The sequence below is a fragment of the Eucyclogobius newberryi genome, unplaced genomic scaffold (genome assembly GCF_026437365.1).
Source record: "Eucyclogobius newberryi isolate DKJ021-1_F unplaced genomic scaffold, fEucNew1.0.hap1 SCAF_3, whole genome shotgun sequence".
Taxonomy (NCBI): domain Eukaryota; kingdom Metazoa; phylum Chordata; class Actinopteri; order Gobiiformes; family Gobiidae; genus Eucyclogobius; species Eucyclogobius newberryi.
Window position 1 is genome coordinate 13,420,059 of NW_027315945.1, and position 19,176 is coordinate 13,439,234.

General features: G+C 41.0%; 1 protein-coding gene across 1 annotated transcript; it reads left to right on the forward strand.

Moving 5' to 3' along the window:
• The first annotated feature begins 10,262 nt into the window (after positions 1 to 10,262).
• Positions 10,263 to 13,159, forward strand: pou3f1 (POU class 3 homeobox 1). Its single transcript, XM_072460420.1, has one exon. It carries the CDS (start codon positions 10,477 to 10,479, stop codon positions 11,581 to 11,583), a length of 1,107 nt encoding a protein of 368 aa, XP_072316521.1. The 5' UTR covers positions 10,263 to 10,476; the 3' UTR covers positions 11,584 to 13,159.
• Positions 13,160 to 19,176: the final 6,017 nt, after the last annotated feature.

The window sequence follows — 19,176 nt, forward strand, 5'->3', positions numbered from 1 at the left end:
TTCAATGATGATCCTAGAGAAAAGGCCCATTACTCAATACCAATTTAGATACTAGAACAATTGTGATAAACTTTTTAGAGGGTAAGAGGTCATTTTCAAACAAACAATGGTAGTTTGTTTGAAGAAGATATATTTAGCTATTTCATTGGATGCATTAGATATTATTTAGTATTAAACTTAAACATACCTGATCATTCTTTTATATTTTGTTAACTGTAAATCGTAATATTGATCTATAACAACTGAAGAACCTTTGACCTTCAGTCCAAAGCTGCAGCACTCAGAGACATTGTGAAATTTCAACAAAACAAGCAGCAGATTTTCATTAATTTGGTGAAAAATGGCTACTTGACATTTTGAATGCTGCATGGATGACTCAGAGTCTGATTTTTTTTGGAATAATCGCAAGTAAGAACAGAGAAGTGGGTGGAGATAGGGGGTAGGTGAAAACTGAAATGTTTGAAGCCCTCAAGCCTTGAACGCAATACAAAACAGGATCACTCAAACCTGCACAAATCAATCAAAATACAACTTTGTGTAAGATAATGTTGGAGGAACACTGTTAAAAGCCCATACAAGTCAATTTGACAGCATAGGTCAAATTCAATGTGGACTTGTACTAGTTCTGAACCAGTCCAAAACTATTCAAAAAAGATCCATCTAGTTTCAATATTTGCATTTGTTTCAAGTATCCGAGTATCCATTTTTGACACCCCTAGTTTACAGTAGAATACCGACTATTTATGTTAATATTATGTTTTACTTTGTCACTAAAATGTAAAGCTATCTTCAGATATGAGTAACACATCTCAAACAAGTTCAGGCAAAGTCAACAGAAGCCAGTAATGCAAGTGGAAAAGTGACTCTAGAAATAGCTGGAGGAAAAAGAATGGACCCTGACTAGCAACTTTTTATAGGCCAAAGAGCATACTGCATTTACATAAGTCAGAAATACTTACTCACATGATCTTACCTACAAATATTAAGAAGGGGACAATATTACAATGTTGGCTGTTTTCTTTCATTAATACAATCTTGCGTGTTCTATGGGATATGACGTCAACATGCTGTACATGTAGAAGTGTTCCTTCTACTACATGAAATACTGCGTTGACTTAATGCTTTGACAATATTTACTCTTTACTCCCTTTTTGTGTTTGTCTTGTCTCTTCTGTGTTTTCTTTTCCTTCTTTTCCTTGTCTTTCCTTTCTTTCCTTTACAAAATTCTTGGAAACTATTGTTCATTAAACTCAAAATTGGTAGAATAAGTGTTTTTTAGTTCAATTTGAACATAGACCATGACACTAACCTGATTAACATTGAAATGAACCGCTAGATGGCAACACATAACGATATCGTCTTAAGCATTGAAGACCAGATATTATAATAAGATGACGAATTCAGATTTCTATTTTCATATTATTCCATGACCACAACAACAATTAAACAACTGTCTCACACATAGATCCTTATTTTACATTTTGTACATTGTAAACTGTAATATTGATTTTGATTTCATAATAAAAACTATTCTATTGACTTCCTGTTCAAAACTGCCAAACTGAGTCTCTGTTTTCCCTATTTTCCCTGCAGCAGGCAGTGGATTTTCTTTTATAATACTTTTTATTTTTCAAAATGGCTATACTGTATGCACTTTTTTTTAAAACATTTGCGTATGACCCTGACAGAAACTATCTAAGCACTCGCCTCAAATGCAGAACAGTACCAGATTACTCAGACATGCTCGAATTACTCAAAATACATATAAGTTAATGAGGGAAAATAATTATGACATAAAAGTTAAATAAAGCTGATTTTGTAAACGTCTCCTCCAACTATACTTTCAAAATGATCCAGTAATCGACACGTAGGATGAGATTTTATACCGTGTGCTATGTCCTACTGACTCCTCTGACAAGAATTAAAAACAACCAACACATAAAAATCCAAGTTGAATATTGTCTTCCAGCGTGCACGCAGCCGCTCTCCGCCACCCCTCGCTCCCTCCATATGTTTGGACTATTTCATCATTCATTCAGTGCTTGGAAAGAGGAAGCTGTGGAAATGCAATCTAAAAACAAAAGCGTTGTGCATAACTGCGGGGGCTGCTAAACGAAGCATAAAGACCCCGAGTGACCGAGGGGAATTATTTGGCTCCATTAGGCAGGCATTAACATGAATTACTATCTAATTAAAATTAAACAGCTCATTAATAACTTTGCGGAGGGGCCTTAGTGGAAGTTCTTAGTAATGTGTGTGTGTGTGACAGTGTAGTGCAGGAGGAGAGAGAAAAACGAGTGCAGGTCTAAGAGGGCTTATACCTGTGCAACCCAAATAACCAGCCACTTGGCCCCATGCAAAAACAAGGGCCCTTCACTTAATAAAGTTAACTTTGGCTGCTCTTCTGTGACAGCGTGAGAGCGAGGTTAAGACACCATAAAACACTACGAGGAGACAGATGGAATGTGTCTTCGTTTGCAAGCTGTCAGGTGAGTCGTTGTTAAAGTTGTGCAAAATGGGTTTGAATTCGGTTTGAACCTCGATACGAGCGTGTTTCCTCGTCATTCGTTTGCTCAAAGTTTTATTTCCATTGAATCCTGTATGTTTGAGTTAATCCTGTATTGTCCTGCAACTGAGGCTTGAGTGCTCAGAAAATTCCTGTTGTCATCTACCCCCTATCCCCGCCCACTTCCCCGTACTTAGCTCTGATTATTTGAGAAAGGAATGATACATGTAGCTTTCTAAAACGTCACATACAAAGTAAAAATGCATAAACGACACTATACTTCGTGTTACAGTGAGACGGCACTATGAGTTCTGCAGTTTTGAACACATTAAGTCGTTTTAGCTCAATATTAGTGTTTACAATAAAATGTTGATCTGCTTACATTATAGTGCAATTCTAACTACTTAAAAAAAACACATTCTCTTTTAAGATTATATTGAGCATCTTACCTCATATAAAGTGTAATTTCCCTAGTGGCATCAGATAACAGACAAATACATGATTTTACAGTGCTTGAAGAGCTTTTTGCACAGATTATTTCTCTGAAAAAGATTACTGTATACTTTTATTGGAAAGAGTAACCCTTATTTATTTTGGTTGCCAGAATTGAACATGAATAAAAAATGTCAAACCAAGTACTAAAAATCATATCCAGAGCACTCAAGATACACCGCAATCGAATCACAATTTGAATATTCAAGTTTGCGATTGTTTGCGATCAACAAAATAGCTTGTCTTATTCCGTATGAAACCTTTATCGTTCTAACAGTTTCCAAGCTCAATAAACAAAACAAAAAATAGATCAGAATTCAGTAATGCCTTCGTAATTGTCAGTCTCACCACATTCAAACTGTATGACGATAAAATAGAAATGGTAGTGATTCAGAAAAAGAGCATCAGACTATGTTTTACACACAGTTCACTGATGGTCAGAATGTTTTTCGCCTCGACGACTCACTCCTGCAGCTCTGGCCGGGTCGTGGCTCCTTCTGTGGTGTAGCGGCTCGGCTCAGTCTTGGCCTGTCAGAGAAACACACACAACAAACACAGGCTCAGCTCGATATGTCTCGCATTCAACAAGGCAAATGGGAGCATTAAAAGTTAAAATTATTAAACCTTAGAGGGATAAGCCTCGAAAAATGTGTTCACAATAAAAATGTATTTAAATGAGAAGAAATCAAAAAATTTAACCAACCCCTAGAATGAGATTTCCCCATGTGTGGACAATAAAGGATGATCTTATCTTATCTTATCTTATCTTATCTTAGAATGAACCAACATTCATAAATAGCAAAAATGAATCATGTATGTGCCTGATCTAAATACAGAATTATTTAAATGACATAGCCACAGTTTTGCTTGCATTTTTAGGCATTTCTTTTCATAATTCTTTACATCTTACACTTAATTATCTCAGTGCTGTGCTGTTGCTGTTTTAGTGTTTTATAAAGCAAATAAAAAACAGAACTTGCTGTCAAATAACTGGCTCTTTTAAAAAAAAAAAATACTTTCTCTTACTTTGTTCTTGTCTGTCTTGAACTGTGAAGTGTATTAGTATTGTTAATAAAAAAGTGACAAAATTGACATACATTTAAATCTCCAAAAATGTCTTACTAAGTGCAACGTTTATTGCGATGCTGATTTACTAAAACGGATCAAGCTGTCCTATCAGGTTGAAAAGTGACACAAATAAATTTTCGCTTATTTCTTCTGGAATTCTTTGGAGAAGGACTTTATACTCGTCCTTATTTGTACACTGGGACAGCAACAGCAGCCCATTTCTCCATCTCAGCCCTGCTAAAACTGTATCTCTCCTTATCTGCATGTAAATGTACTGTGATCGAAAACCTGCAGTGATTTCACCATTCTCAAAAAGTGCCACATCAGCAACAGCAATCCCCAAACTTTCTTTCTTTATTTTTTTCCTTCCGCTTCAAATCCAGATAGAGCCCGGCGGAGTCCAAATCCACCGAGCACGTTCCACAACAGGCAAAGCGGTTTGGCTGGGGCGTAATGACTGATAGTCCTCAGAGATGGAGAGTGACTGACATGGGGGGGGGGGGGACAGGGACGCAGTTAGGCCTCCGAATATATACCACCAACCACCACCAACCCAGCGCACAGTCCCGGTCGTGGCCAGGAGCTGTTTATACCTCTCTATCAGCCGGCGCACTCTAAAAGCAAGGAGCCCATCCATATTCACCGCTCTCAAATTCCTCTGCTTATCTCCAACCGCTGCCCGTGTTCCCCTCCGCACATACATACATACATAAACACGTCTTTATGGAGGCGAGGCGGGGGCCAGAAGGGGGTCTGGGGATGAGAATCACCTTGAATTCAAAGCAGAGGATTGTGGGTCGTAGCGGGGTTGTAGGCAGGCTGACACAGAGCGGGAGGAGACAGGTGTGAATAAGGGGACTTTGGGGATGTGTGCTCAGAGGATTTGCACCAGTGGAGAGTGCAGCTTTTGGGGGAGTGATATGTGTCATTATGGGTGATATGGAGTAGTGAGTGTGTTGGATGTTGTGGAAGCTCTTCAATGACAGAGTTGTGTGTTTGTGGTTAAGCTGCTGACCTCCCGTATCATGATAAATAGACTTTTTGACCATACAGTTATTTTAAGGCATTTCTTATGATTCATATATTATATAATCTTGCACTTAACAAGATTTTGGATTGCTGTTCAATTTTACATTAGTTTTAAATCTGAAATCGTTCCAAGTAGCCCTAGTATGTGCCCCCATACCCCTGGTTGGAAAACAGTACTTTATGTCAACAGTTTCTCCTTGTTTTCCCCAACAGGCTGACTATATGTTAGCATCATGTGGCTAAAAGGTGTACCACTTACAGTGATGGCTATTTTAGCATGCAGCTTCATTTTTCACTGTCCCCGCTAGGTGAGATCAGTAGACCTAATCTAAATGTTGGCTGAGAAACTGAAAGAAACAGCTTAATAAAATATGTATACGTATAGTTGCAGAATCTGATGAATAAATGTCAATAAAGAGCGGGAAAATCATCTGCTATATATGTTAAATTGCAATACTCCTGTGATGGGTCTTAGGGACTAATTTACCACTAAGTTGCCATGGTTTGTGTTCGTATGCATTAGTGAACCTTTCTTATGCTGAGCGCCTATTTCTCCTTAAGAAAAAGTCCAATGTCCCACTCATGGAACCTCCTCCTCTTGGGTGGGACATTGGACTTCCATGGGTGGGTTTATCAAGCTTGCATTTATTAGATTACAGTTATTCTATTTCTAAGGAACTGCCTTCTTGCTGTGAGAAGAGTCACCTCTGTACAGATCAGACCTGTAACTGGTCTGATGGTGCCACCACGTCTCTGTGAAGATAGATAATTTGAATGCCAAACTGTGGAAAATTCCAGGCAAAGCATTAACACGGTGCTTCTTTAAGTTGTAAGGGCAACATGACATCTTGTGTTCCTATTTGACATTTAAGTGAAGCCGTTCAAAATACACATCCCAGATCATGGCTGCATTTGTCATCAGCTGTTGTGGGTTAAATCTACTGAATATATTTGGGGTAACATTACCTGAAAACTAGTATTTAGATTGTTAAATCAGAACATTTTAAGATAATGATGGTTGAAGAAATGCCTCTATAAACCTACCCACTTTGAACGTGTCTTCATAATAGAATAGAACGTTTAGGGAGGGAGAAAACTCCAGAATAAAGTGTCCGTCCTGCACTTTGCATTACTCTTACTCCACATGAAGTGGACAAACAGCGGCTGTATGGGAAAAGGCTGATGAGAAGTGGAAGTCTTAATGGGGGCTCAAAGTGCACTAAAAGAGGCAGAGACACACGGAGCAGAGGGAGGACCGCGGCTCGCTCCTATCCGCGCACTCCAGCGGCAGCGGTAGAGCCTGCCTTGTTTGGGGATTGAAGTTGGGAACTCTCACTACTAATTGCGCGCTGGTGCCTTTCATGAATATTCATTCTTATGGTGCGTTCAGACCCCGCCTAATTAGCCGAGAGATAGAGGAAGAAGCGCGCACCTTTTACCACAAGAGAAGCGTGTCTCTCCGCGCGCTCTCAGGGGGATGCTGGCGGAATAGTCTAAGTTCATTAGCCAAAAAAGCAAAGAAAAAGTTACCTGAAAAACACGGGACGATTCGATTCAAAATGGACACAGTTTTGCTATTGCATATTTAGTGCCTATTACGCATGTCGATCAAAATAAAACGCAAAGGCAAACCTGCACATGTACAATTATCTGATTGAGCGGAGTGAGTTGGTGGATATTATTCTACTCCACGTGGCTATTACATGAATTTTAAAATCTAAACACGAGTCCAAATGTTCCCAGAGGAATAGTGTGGAACTTGTATTTAACATTTTGTGTGCGGCCCTGCCATTTTAGGAAGTCAGGTAGAAAATAGCACTCACTTTTAAAATCAAACTTTATCCCTAAATGAGATGTTTTGGCCTCTAAAGTGGCTCGTCGAAATGGCACTGAAGGTAAAGTGACGTGCGTAAATACCCTCGTTTCCCATGTAAACTGTCCTGTTTGTGATCTCTTTGTATGCATTGAAAAGACTGTTATTTCACACGTCATTTTGGTCAGGATTCGTGATGTGCCTTTTCGCTCATAATGCATCCGCTTGCGCTTGTTCCATCAGTGGCACAAAGCTGAGGCGCACAGACGGGCAGGCTGGGTAATTGCAGGGTGAATGAGGTCCTACTGGTTCAGTTGGGGCTCATTACAAATGCAAGGAAAGCACTAACACAAGAGACTTACTTAAGAAGGTGAGGGCCTTTTTAGCACAAGTGCAATTATTCGCTACATTAAGAGCAAAGGATTTAAAAGTAGAAGTTCTGGGTTTCAGGTTATGTTTAATATAACACATGCGCGTGCATTTGGAAGGAAAAGGCGTAGGGATAAAGGGACATTTTGAGAGTTGTACTGACACCAAGATGACACTTGCATGCGCTTTTATTTTTGGAAAAGGGGTCAGCGAACTTCCTTGACACTCATTTCTGTGGTTCTGTCCGCGTCACTTTTGATTCCCTCTTTTCCATTCACTTCTAAAGCCATCATATCGTGCTCATTTCCAGCAGCTTTTTCCTCCGCGGCCCGTCATTCACCGCTCAGCTCGTGTGTGTGATCCCTTTCATTGGGCGCACCATGGAAACCTCGTGCGTCTTGGCAAAAATGCACCTCGGCGTGCACAAGGCCACGGTCCTTACAAAAGGGCCAAAGCATCTGGATGTGCTTGTGCTGAGCCCGAGCTCCTCCTCGCAGCACAAGCCTCGCTCTGTGTGGCAGAAGAGTCGCTTTTTATAGAGCCTCACGCACACAATGTATGGGCTGCGTGAAAGGACGGAGCGTCTTCATTAACGCGCTGCGTGCTCTCTCTGGAGACTGTGACAGCGGCTCAGCCCATGGCGCTACTGCAGCTTCTATTTTTCACTTCTCAACTCACACACTTTGAATTACACTCATATAAACATGTTTTATGAAGCGTGCACACGCTCTTAAAACAAAAACAAAAATGTGTTGTGACTGCAATGCATTTTCAAATTGAATAAAAACATTAACATTGTTTTCCTCTGAACAATTATTTGTTATTACACCAGACCCGACTTTGAGGCGCAGTGAGACAGTCTGCCCCTCGTGCCATAAATACACATATAAAGACTGGGTGGACAAAAACCACGCCTTTCAAGAGAGGATGACGAGCACCTGTGACCCCTGCAACATTATCTACACACACACACACACACACACACACACACACGCACACACGCACACACGCGCACACACACACGCACACACGCACACACGCACACACGCGCACACACGCGCACACACGCACACACGCGCACACACGCACACACGCACACACGCGCACACACGCACACACGCGCACACGCGCACACACGCGCACACACACACGCACACACGCACACACGCGCACACACGCACACACGCACACACGCGCACACACGCGCACACACACACACACACACGCACACACGCACGCACACGCGCGCGCGCACATGCGCGTGTCCACAGATTGTGAACAGCAGTAAGGAGGAAACTTACCTTTGAGCGGATGACGCGCTTGAAGTGAACGGCCGCGTTAAAGGAGTCCCGTAAAGAGAGGACAGTAGTCGCGTTGGAGAGATGACAACAAACAAACACGCGGCAGGTAGAGATAAAAAGCCGCTGCGTCGCTTTCAGGTGAATGATTAAAATGGCACTGTTACGCGCTTCCCCAAAAGCTGCTGTTTTAGAACGGCGTGGAACATGCGCCTGATTGCAGAGTTTTAGGCGAATGGAACGGGAGAGATGTAAGATTTGTTTAAAGCCCCGCATTTCCATTTAAGAACGTGATTGTGTTTGCAAAGATCCCTTTCAATCTTCGCACCCCCCTCTTCTCTCTCTCTACCCCTCAGCGTCTCTGAGGCTGCTTTGCAATTCATAGAATTGGTAATTTGCTATTGGGACAAAACGTGAAGGGAAAAATAATCAGATCAACCGGGAGAGGTGGAGAGGAAGGAAGCGAGGAGCAGGTTTGTCTCACTGGGCCAGGACTGGGACGCGTCCAGAGCAACTACCCCCAAGGTTTCACATTTTACCTTGGAATTATGGGAGTTTTCCTCGCCCTGATGGAGAGCTGTCCTGCGCTGTGCAGCCTCAAGCGCTCAGAGCCATTCTGATTGTGATATACACTGAAACTAAAGTGGCTCACTTATAGAAACACCACTGATTTAAATAAAACATGATCAAAATGAAATCACGGGTAAGTCAGAATCATGGTGAAACTGGTTTGGAAAACAATTTTATGCCATTTGTTTATTTTGGTCCTTGTTCAGATTTGTCCGTGTTTGTCTTTAATTACGTTTAAAAAAAAACTGATAAAGCTCGTTATCAATTATTTTTACGCACACATTTTTCCGTTCTGTTTAATTCAGTCTCTTGTTTGTTGTCTCTGTTTTGACAATAATACAATGAAATTACCCACAATGAAACTAATTACATTGTTTTTTGCATTACGCGCATTCTCTGGACATAAGGGATAATGTATTTCAAATGCAGCTGGCAATAATCACCAATGACCTTTTCTATTAGACGTCTTGTAAAGGTGTGTATCAGGGGGCACCCTTCAAATACATCCCCGGACTCCCCCGCGTGGTTATGTGCAAAACAACTGGTCCAAGTGAAGGCACTGCTCTCACCTGCTCCAGTCTCTCCTCCGCGCACACAAGTAATAATGTGCACTCAAAGTAGATGTGTTTATGATACGCATTTGGCTATATAAGTTAACCACCCATGTTTTATCACACAGTTTGTTGGAGAGACATAGTTTTACTAAGTATTCAAGTAAGAAGTAAGTTGGCCTGGTCAAAAAGAAATAGCCAAATGGATTTAAAAAAAAGAAAAGAAAAATTGGCATACAAAGCAAAGTCGATCATTAGTTCTTCCTTCCATCTCTTAAACCTGGAAACTTTTTTTTAAATATATACTTTGTTTCACTTGATCCCCTTTTAAAGTCAAATAAAGTGTTAACATTATTCTCAAAATGTGTATCTTACGGTTAACAACAATTTTGAAACATGATAGGTGTTAGGGTACATGTTGCAGTTTTAGGTAAGGGCTGGAGCTCGTGCCCCTGTGCACTTAGGCCTATAGCAGGCAGATTTAATTGGCCACACTGTGACGTGGAGGAGTAAAAACCAACACAAACATATGTTTTGGTCTTTAACACATGTAAGCTCGGAACTCTCTCTGTCTTGTGCGAGGACTGTGAGCGCGTGCTACTGCTTGCCTGCTGCCTATTGAACGTGTCCCCAGTGGGCTCGAGTGGGAGAGGAGCCAATACAAGCGGAGGGGAGGCGTGTCCTCGCGCTACACCGAGACCTCCCCAGTGCAGGTTGTTGCGTTCGGGCTCTAAAGCCTGGAGACCTCCGAAGTGCGCGTCAGTTTCACAAGTAGGAGCCATGGCGACAACAGCTCAGTACATCCCGCGGAATAACTCCTTACCGTCCAACCCGCTCATGCATCCGGACTCGGACAGGATGCACCAAGGGACGACCTACAGAGAGGTGCAGAAAATGATGCACCACGAGTATTTGCAGGGGCTCGCCGCCACAAACACGGGACATCCGATGAGTTTGACGCACCACCAGTGGCTCCCCACATCCAACACCGACTGGTCGAGCAGCAGCCACCTCCAACAGGAGCACAAGAGCACCGTGCAGAGCCGTGAGGACCTGACCACGAGCTTCCATCACAGGTCTCATCTGGTGCACCAGCAGCAGAGCGCGCACCATGGCTCATGGGCGCCCACCACCACACATCATCTTTCCCCGCTTTCTCCCGCGTCCAACGGACACCAGTCCTTGGTGTACTCTCAGCCCGGCTATACGAACCTCAACGCGATGATGAGCCCGCTCAGCCACGGCATGCGCGATTCGCTTCACGACGACACGTCTGGTGGCCACGACAACCAGCTGGAGTCCCCGCAGCAGTTCAGCCATCACCAGGACCACTCGGACGAGGACGCGCCCAGCTCCGACGACTTGGAGCAGTTCGCCAAGCAGTTCAAGCAGCGCAGGATCAAACTGGGCTTTACGCAGGCGGACGTGGGCCTGGCGTTGGGCACCCTCTACGGGAACGTCTTTTCTCAGACCACTATATGCCGATTTGAGGCACTGCAGCTCAGCTTCAAGAACATGTGCAAACTTAAGCCGCTGCTAAACAAGTGGCTGGAGGAGACGGACTCGAACACGGGCAGCCCCACCAATTTGGACAAGATCGCCGCGCAGGGCAGGAAACGAAAGAAGAGGACGTCCATTGAAGTTGGGGTGAAAGGGGCACTGGAGAATCATTTCTTAAAATGCCCAAAGCCATCCGCGCACGAAATCAGCACTTTAGCCGGCACTCTGCAGCTGGAAAAAGAGGTAGTGCGCGTGTGGTTTTGTAATAGAAGACAAAAAGAGAAAAGAATGACACCAGTGGGGGTCCCTCACCCGAATATGGACGACGTATATTCCCAAGCGGAGACCCCTCCTCTACACCGCACACTACAGAGCCCTGTGCAGTGACTATTTTCATGAACGTTCTGAGGGGGGAGAGAAAAGGGGAAATAATGGGACTTGTGGAGTTTACAGTATTTAAGTTTGGCTTTTGTTGTTCCTGACACAAAAAGAGACACGAGGGAGTTTGTTTGAACACCTTAGTTTTCGGAGTAAGTCTTGTCCAACAAATAGATGACAGGAGCAAAATGTTAAAAAAGAAAAAAGAAAAAAAAAATACAGAAAAAAAGATTGAAAATATTTGTTATTACTGATTTTGTGCGCCTTTAAAGTGAAACAAAGATCTTTATTTACCAAATTTTTATAGAGGCGACATGCGCTAAAGTAAACGTGCTGTCCCATGGCCGGTCAGTGTGCCACAGAGGCCATCTCCTCGGTGCGCCGTGGACTCTCACAGCGAGGACGCAACACCGGACGCTGCAGACAAATGAACATTGTGCTTTTTTCAGGCTCAAACTGATTAATATTAGTGTATATGTTCTTTGTTTGAAATGTGTTGCTCTTTTGAATTATTGCAGTGTATGTCTGTTCGTCTCAATTTCACTATCATTTGTTCAATTTGCTCTGCTCAACTTCATGGTGGTGAAAAACACGCAGAATTGTTCAAAATGCAACAGGACTGAGCCTAAGTTCTGACTGCAAGCCTTAAGAATGACCACGTCGAGAAATGGAAACAGAAAACAGACGCTAAACGGAACACACATTTTTATTGTTTTGGGTAATATTTTATTTGCATGGAGCACTTATTCTTTTTAATTTAATTGCAATTGATATTTGTCAGTGATATTGTGAGTGGACAATAGGCTTAAACCCACAGTAAATGTTATGTTTACGGTGTTTTAGGACGAATCAGAATTGAAACATCCAAAACAGAAGCGTTAGAACTCAGGTAACTCCAGTGGACCATGTTGGAACACACGCCTGTATTCACTCCTGTCTTTTACGCATCATGTAATGTATTATATTCCAGACAAAACAAAACAAACAACACTGGATTTGAAGTAACGGATAGAGTTCCTCACGGGGATATAGCGACTTTTTTAGATGTATTTATTTTTTTCTGGCCTGAAAGGAAATCTAAAAAAAAATCTTACGCGTTGTGTCATCTATCATTGTCTGAGCAGTCCAATAGCCAACAGCAGTGCTATTCTACACACGAGGGTTTTGTTTTTCAAGAAAAATAATAATAATGATACAAAAAAACCAACAAGATTTTAGAGAAAATGTTGCCAGGATTATTTCCGAAGTGTAAATATGTCTAATATGTAAACTTGTATTTGTTCTGAGATTTTGTTTTGGTTTTGTTTCTTTCCGGGCAGTTTTGTACACTTACTAATTCCAAGAAGATATTTTAATATTGATTTCATTTATGAATCTGACCATTTATATATATATATTTATTTCTTAAACGTGTTTGGAGCTTTTTGTTTGGCTCTTAATGGTTTTGTTGCAGTGGATTTCAATATTTTGTTCGTTTGTTTACTACATTGGTTGTATGTTGATTGCTAAATGTAGACTGCAAAGTCACATTTCTATTTATGTTATAGTAATATTTTATTACTTACATAAAACATATATACAAGAACTGCTTTGTTGTTGTTGTCTTTATTGGGTCTAGACACACATGTGGCCTTGCTGGGTGTGTTTGTGTGAGTTGTTTGTTTGTTTGTTTGTTTGTTCGTTTGGTTGGTTGGTTGGTACCGTGTGTTCACTGCGCAGAATTGGGGCTCGTTACGTAACAGTAACGTGGTTCTCCACGAGCCCAGGACTGGGCATGTCCACAAGCTGCAAAAGAGTCAAATACACAGAAATGTGACCCCCAGGCGTTTTAGTCAACCTGCCTGCTTTGGTTTCTCTCACATCAGAAACAATTTTTATCCTTTATTATTCGTATTGGTACTGATATTTTAGAAATCATAACGCAAGATTCATGGAAAAAAAAACTCCTTTGAGTCATGCGTAAAATAAGAAGTATATTATTATTATTAGTAGTAGTAGTAGTAGTAGGACTATTATTATTATTTTTTAAATTATTATTTTGTATTAGTTGGACGGGCATTTATTTAAATGTGCGCTTTTATCCTCGTAAACCCCGGGGCATCACTCTTTACGCGTCTGCAATCAAATGATGACGGATCTTTGAAGTGAGACACTAATGTCCTCAGGCGGATTTTTATTTAACCCCGTTTTCAGCCCAGAGACGGAGGGAGAAAAATATACAAATTTACTAAATATGCAAAATAAAAATAAACTCACAAACAGGCCCAAAAGTTTGCCAAAGTCAAGCCAGGCCTCGATGTATTTACAGCAGTTTAAGAATATTTTCCATCGCTCAGCGGAGTGAGGCCTTGCACTAGCTCCTCTTCCACTTTTACATCCATCACTACATAACAGTCAGTTAGAAATACATTACAGTCTACTATACATTTGATATAAATTCGTCTTCCACCTTCACGGTTCATAAATACGTCTCCAAAAGTGGTGTGAAAAGTTAAAAGTGAAATGGTGATTCACAGCAGAGACGTGTCACTGTCATAATTTAAATAAGACACGATTTTATGCACAAAAAACCAAGTTCTTCACATTACTTCTGTCACATTAATTATAAGAGACACGCTTTTGTCAAATCACTGCCTCATTTTATTACACTATAAGGTTTTTTTTTAGTCAGAGTGGAACCGTGACAGAGAATTAGGCCCACAAAGCGCAAAGTTGGAAATGACAGCATAAAATTATGACTGCGTTTTGAAGTCATGGTGTAATGTTTAATACATGTATCCATACAATTAAAGCAGACATTCACTGATGACAATACAACAAGTGTAAATTTCCTCTTAATTTTGTGCGTAATTTGTTTTTTCACTGCGTGTCATCCGCGGTTACTCGGCCCGACGTGCAGTGGAGGTGAACGTACGTGGGGCTAATTCTAGAGAAAGGCGCGGAGCGTGGTGCTGAGAGTCTTTTGTGATGTTGTGATGCAGATGAGGCGCTCGCGGAGGCTGAGCTGCTGGTCAAAGTGAAGCAGAGCAGGCCGTGGAGACGCGGAGCCAGAGCGCACGGAACAGCGGGGCACAGGCGCCACCCACTGGCACAACAACGAACTGCAGCGTCTTCTGGCTACGTTGGGATCTCCGACAGTGGGAAGTATCGAGAGTATAATGGGATTAAAACGATCTTTAAAAAAGTTTAGTTTAGGGTATACATTCTAGTTTTTATATATGTAATTTCAAAAAAAATAAAAACTAAAGGAAATGAAAAACTAAACAAAACCGAATCACACAAATCACCGAAAACTGTAAAAATGTAGGTATCGAAGACAGTTAGTTATTTCAACAAAATCATAATAATAATAATGCATAATTATCTCTTATCTTATTAATCTGAAACATGAGTGTGATATTATAGCCATGTATCTCTCTTCTTTTTTTTTTTTTGGTAAACCAAAATGTTGCAAAAGAACCAAAATACTAAAATAATTTCTACATGACCAAATTTAAAACGTTTAGAATAAATTGGAATTCCTCTATATGTAATATGAACACCTTTAAGGAAAATAAAACAAAACATGGAAACACATTATTACAAAAAATCTGATGTATCAAAGACAGTTAGCAAAATTACATCAACTAAACATTATCTGAAACATAAGTGAATAAATGTGTCCACAATATTCCTGGTCAGGATAAGAAGAAAATAATCACTTTTTCTATATGAAACTTTTAGATAAGTTTGGGATAAGAGTCGACATGTCCTTCTAAAAAGTACTTTATTGTTTAAAATTATTTCAAATAACACTTTTTTTGAAATGGTACTCTAAGTATGTGTGTCAGGCTTTCAATATCCAGACTTGAAAATGAAATCCGCTTGTGACCCTTCTGCTCGTGCTGTACAGCGTGCCTCATGCCTTTACTCTGTTAAAGCTGATACTAGAAGCTGTAGAAGGATCATTTCATCATGACCCAGAAAGCTGCGGAATTGTGTTGGAAGAGTAGGCTTTAGTCTTTTTATCAAAACAACACCTGTATGAGACCATTGATTTGAGATATATGGTGTGTTTCATCTTTCTTTTATTTTCTATTTGTATAAATAAATTGTCAGTTATTTATCCAGACCATACCACCTTGATAATAAACCAAATAATAGAAAGTGGCTTGTAGGCACTTTATACAGTACATGGCATGTTTTTAGCATTACTGTAATACAAGTGCAGGTATTAAGAGTACTTTGCATTGTACTGTGTATCCCTGCATCCAGACTGATTCTCTTAGTATGTTCTAATTCTATATCTTTCAAATGGGAAAAAGTCTTAAAAGCGCTGCATGTAACAGGAAGCTTAAACCCATGAATACAGCAGATCTCACTCTGGTCTCCATCTCCTCAGGCCAAACTCAGACAGAACCGTGCAATCAGGTTTGTTTATTTCGGCGATGTGTGGGAAAGGAATTCGCTCATTGGTTATCTTCCATTTAAACTAAATCAATTTTCTCTAAACTAACATTGCTTTGTGTTTCACTCGGAGATCTGCATCGTCCATTGTGATGGACTTTTTACTTCGTAAGTCAATCACGCTGATCTAAACTAGGGTACACCTTCTCCAGTATTGGAAGCGTCTTGAATTAGATGTTTGATCATCAACTTTTCTATTTTCAGTGTCACATTTAGCAACACAGTGTGGTGCCCTCAGTCAACCCTTTCAAGTGATATGTTAAAATCCGACTAGGACTTTTTCCAACTCGTGGCCTCAGCTGATACGATAGACCACACCGACTGTCACCACTGTTATTTCTGATGATATTCCGTTTTTATCCCGGCGCTCAAGCAGGGACACAACCTCCATTATGCCGATTAATCAATAAAACATGAGCCCAACTCATCTCAAAACAGCAAAAGGCGACTATTTGACCCATAGAACTCCATGGATCACCCTTGTCCTCCCCTTGTGCCTCTCCTCTCATCCAGCAAGTAGACTCTCTCTGACTGGCCGCTTGTCCCTTCCCTCCAACGTGCTCTTCCATCATCACACAAACCGCCACTCACTGGAGATGTGGATTAGCGATGATTAGCACGGATTATGGCTGGTTAATGGTGGGAAAATACATTAGGAACCATCAAGCTCTCGGAAAAGGGGGGGTTCACTCACACTAGCGGATTTGCATTGATCCACAGCAAATGAATGCGGATTAGCAGCATCAAGCTATTCGCCAACAGATAAATAACATTAAGGGTATTATACGCCAACGCCTGTTATTAATGACATTACAAACACTACAATGCCGGCAATTATGGAAATAATGCAAGCGGCTGAATAATGTACTTGCATGGGATTCCGGGGATGATCCATGCAGAGGGAGAGAGTGAGCTAGAGGGAAGTGTTTGCCGAGGCCAGAGCATCACACGCGCATGTAAAGTGGCACTTCATTCATGTTAATATGGCAGTAATAAGCAGTGTAGGAGTAATATAAGCCTGGGTTATTGATGGACGTCTGAAGACAAGGTCAGAGCCTACAGGTGGTTCAGTGACCGATCTCTCACACACCGCAGTGCGTACGAATGTCAATTATTTATATATATGTATATATATATATATATATATATATATATATATATATATATATATATATATATAATTGCATATATGGTTGCAAGGCCGGATGATTAGTTTTAAACTAAACAGCTTTAGCTACCAGAGAGCTAAAGCTGCACCCATGAGGAGATTTATGCATGTGTGACAGAAAATGTAATGCAGGTGAACAAATGCACCTCTCTGACTGAAAGTTACCTAACAGAATAATACTAGTGTTCTTTATATGTGTAAAAATCAAAACGTGTAATTATTATGGTCTAATAAGCCAAGTCAAGGAGTGCTTTGGCATGGTTCTTTTAATTGCAGAATGCATTTCCATCCTCTCGGCATAGTACGAGTCCAGAGCAGCTAACGTCATCCAAACATTTCTTCATAAATATAATCTAAATCGTATATACATTGTACTTTTCATCATAAGGCCGATCTCAGCAGTTCACTAAAAGACGCCAAGCGATTCCAAGTTTGTGGCGCTGTGAGACGTGGCCAAAGCTAGAGTTTTTGGTTTTATCGTCAAGTTTATCGTCAAGTTCCTTCACTTCTCTGCGCTTCTAGACCATGTTTTAACGTCTCTAATGCTTTGGGCTTGGCTGGCTGTTCTCACTTGTCCAATCATCTTGCTCAAAAGCGTATCTGGAGTTGAAGCGAGCTAGATTCTTTTGTTATTCCTTGTCGAGAACTATTGTAGTAATGGTGCTTGTTTAAGAGCTGGTTTGGCCCTAGTTCTGACCTGATATTGTTACGCTAATGACCTGGTGTAGAGTTCGTCTTGAATCAATTCAGAATAAGGCATGTTTGTTGAAAGGAGCTTGATTAACATGTTTGATTCCTCATCCTCTGTGTGTACTTGTTTTGGGCTTCAGCCAATTAAAACATCATTAATTGCAGAGTAAACCAGCCCTAGGTTTCATATAAAAATGCTACCATATTTTACCACAGCTCATAAAACTTGCTGGCATTGGACCAGCCAGCCACTGTTAAATCAACAGGTCACTGGAGTTCACTTGGAATTGGCTTGTCTTCAGAGTCATGATGCTGATAGTCTTTCGCGCGATAGTGACGTGGAGAAGAACGGCACGGACGTCTGCAGAATCGATGGGCGGTTAATCATCATTGAGATAAACAAATGCGATTGTTTGGCTCTGTTTGAGTTTGGTCTGAGGAGGAGGGAGTGGTAATCAGACTGTCAATTCTGTGATCGATTTGCCCTACAACTTCCAAAAATCTACGGATCAAGTAGTGGCGATAGTCCTTGCATGGTCACTGTGGGTTCAGGACTCTATAACATCTTCATCATTTAATTGTATAGCATCATTTCTAGTCTTATTGTAATGACTAAAATACACCTGCTTAAAGGTGCACTATGTAACTTTTCTGAAGGGAGGTCTGCCACCTGCTTGTCTCCAACTACTATGCATTTTTTTCAATTACATTCAGTACATACAAATACCTGCATTCTAACTGTGAGTGTAGTTGCTTCCACACAGATCTGACCTGTAACTTGGCCTGAAAAGAAGGTGGCAGACCCTCCAATACAGCGCACCTTGAAACGTCTTTCAAATAGTTTTTAAATCCACATTTTCGGTCAGATGTACAGTGCTTTATATTATTCTCATAACATTTATTAATGTACTTCCCAGAGGCAACAGGTGGCTGGAGGACCATCTGAGGGGCTTTCATGTAGAGGTTCGCCAAATGGTGGATTGAGACTCCAGGTGTGAGATGGATGAATGAATATGATTGTAATGTGATGTAAATTAAATATGAAAGTGTTCCCAAGTGGAGCCAAAGCATCTGCAGCTAAAGCCGTGTCCCTCTAACATGTGACGGCTGATGCGCTGTGGCTGTAATAGAAGTTGCTCCGTCTATGCAGTGTTTCTGTCCACTCTTTTTATATTGAGAAATAAAAAAAACTTTAGACCTACAAGAAAATGCTGCTACTATCATAGAGAAATGTGGCCAACACTGTACAAAATTCTTTTTGGATGATGGAAATGAGGGATTACACCGAAAGATCCACT

What these genes read in the sequence shown, in the direction of transcription:
- pou3f1 (XM_072460420.1), top strand. Translation starts at nt 10,477, where the DNA reads ATGGCGACAACAGCTCAGTACATCCCGCGGAATAACTCCTTACCGTCC.